The 1,888-nt window shown below is 47.3% G+C and overlaps 1 protein-coding gene across 1 annotated transcript in view; it reads left to right on the top strand.

Annotated features, from left to right (window-relative positions):
- Nucleotides 1-492: 492 nt before the first annotated feature.
- Nucleotides 493-1,888, top strand: part of LOC115384844 (H-2 class II histocompatibility antigen, E-S beta chain-like) — a 7,452-nt gene continuing 6,056 nt past the window's right edge. The window contains exon 1 of the mRNA XM_030087032.1: nt 493-648. Coding sequence (XP_029942892.1) covers nt 594-648 — 55 coding nt within the window. The 5' untranslated portion in view covers nt 493-593. The remainder of the gene's footprint in view (nt 649-1,888) is intronic.

Here is a 1,888-nt window from a genome sequence, read left to right on the forward strand (position 1 = left end):
TCTACCCGGAGACTGATGACTCATCAGCAGCTCTTTTTCTGATTGGCTGACACACCAGCAGTCGGTACTGACCAGGAAATCTCAGTGTTCCCTCCGATACTGGTCCACAGGAGGAACTGCAGAGGGAAGCTCTGGTTTCCAAGCAGCACCTGAAGGCAGCGCGAGGTCAGAGCAAGAGAGAGAGAACATGAAGAACAGGAAGAGAACCAAGGAGCAGAACGCTGAGTGTCAACAGACCAGAACAGGGAAGGAACCACAGGTTCCACAGGGTTCTGTCCAGGATCCTATACTAAAGTTCAAAGTTCTGTCCTAGAAAAAAAGAAAATCTCCTGTGAGTCTGGTTCTACAGAGAACGTTTGCAGATTAATTCTGTTATTTACTTTTCTCAACTTCAACTGTCTCTTGTCTCACTGACGGAGTAATCCTGAGTAAACAGAGTAATCACAGTCCTGGTCTCGCTGCTGCGTCTCCCAGACAGTCTACCCGGCAACAGGTGACAGCAGGTCATGTGACTCCTTCCTGCTTTAAAGAGTCTCTCAGTCAGACTGAGTCAGTTGTTCAGGAGCTTCAGCAGCAGCAGCAGCAGCAGCAGCATGACTTCATCCTTCACCTGGATCCTGCTCCTCTTCCTCACTGGACACAGTGCAGGTAGGAGACCTGATACACCCTGATACACCCTGATACACCCTGCTACACCCTGATACACCCTGATACACCCTGATACACCCTGATAGACCCTGCTACACCCTGATAGACCCTGATACACCCTGATAGACCCTGATAGACCCTGATACACCCTGATAGACCCTGATACACCCTGATAGACCCTGATACACCCTGATACACCCTGATACACCCTGATACACCCTGATAGACCCTGATACACCCTGATAGACCCTGATACACCCTGATAGACCCTGATACACCCTGATAGACCCTGATACACCCTGATAGACCCTGATACACCCTGATAGACCCTGATACACCCTGATACACCCTGATACACCCTGATACACCCTGATACACCCTGATAGACCCTGATACACCCTGATAGACCCTGATACACCCTGATAGACCCTGATAGACCCTGATACACCCTGCTACACCCTGATAGACTCTGATACACCCTGATACACCCTGATACACCCTGATACACCCTGATAGACCCTGATACACCCTGATACACCCTGATACACCCTGCTACACCCTGCTACACCCTGATACACCCTGATACACCCTGATAGACCCTGATAGACCCTGATACACCCTGCTACACCCTGATAGACTCTGATACACCCTGATACACCCTGATACACCCTGATACACCCTGATAGACCCTGATACACCCTGATACACCCTGATACACCCTGCTACACCCTGCTACACCCTGATACACCCTGATACACCCTGATAGACTCTGATACACCCTGATACACCCTGCTACACCCTGATAGACTCTGATACACCCTGATACACCCTGATACACCCTGATACACCCTGATAGACCCTGATAGACCCTGATACACCCTGCTACACCCTGATACACCCTGACAGACCCTGATACACCCTGATACACCCTGCTACACCCTGATAGACCCTGCTACACCCTGATAGACCCTGACACAAATATCATCATAATAATATTTGTATTTTTTTTAATCAAAATTACAGACTATTAGCTGAACAGCTCCCAGTTGATTTACTGTGTTGGCTCCAAATAAAACTTTTAAAGCATTCATTTATTTACTTTCTGTTCAGTATTGTAGGATTATAGGATGACAAATTTCCCACTGGGACAATAAAGTTATCTATCTATCTATCTATCTATCTATCTATCTATCTATCTAGCTATCTGTCTAAACTACAGTACAACAAAACTGTCTAATTT

Source organism: Salarias fasciatus, unplaced genomic scaffold, assembly GCF_902148845.1.
Source record: "Salarias fasciatus unplaced genomic scaffold, fSalaFa1.1, whole genome shotgun sequence".
Classification (NCBI taxonomy): domain Eukaryota; kingdom Metazoa; phylum Chordata; class Actinopteri; order Blenniiformes; family Blenniidae; genus Salarias; species Salarias fasciatus.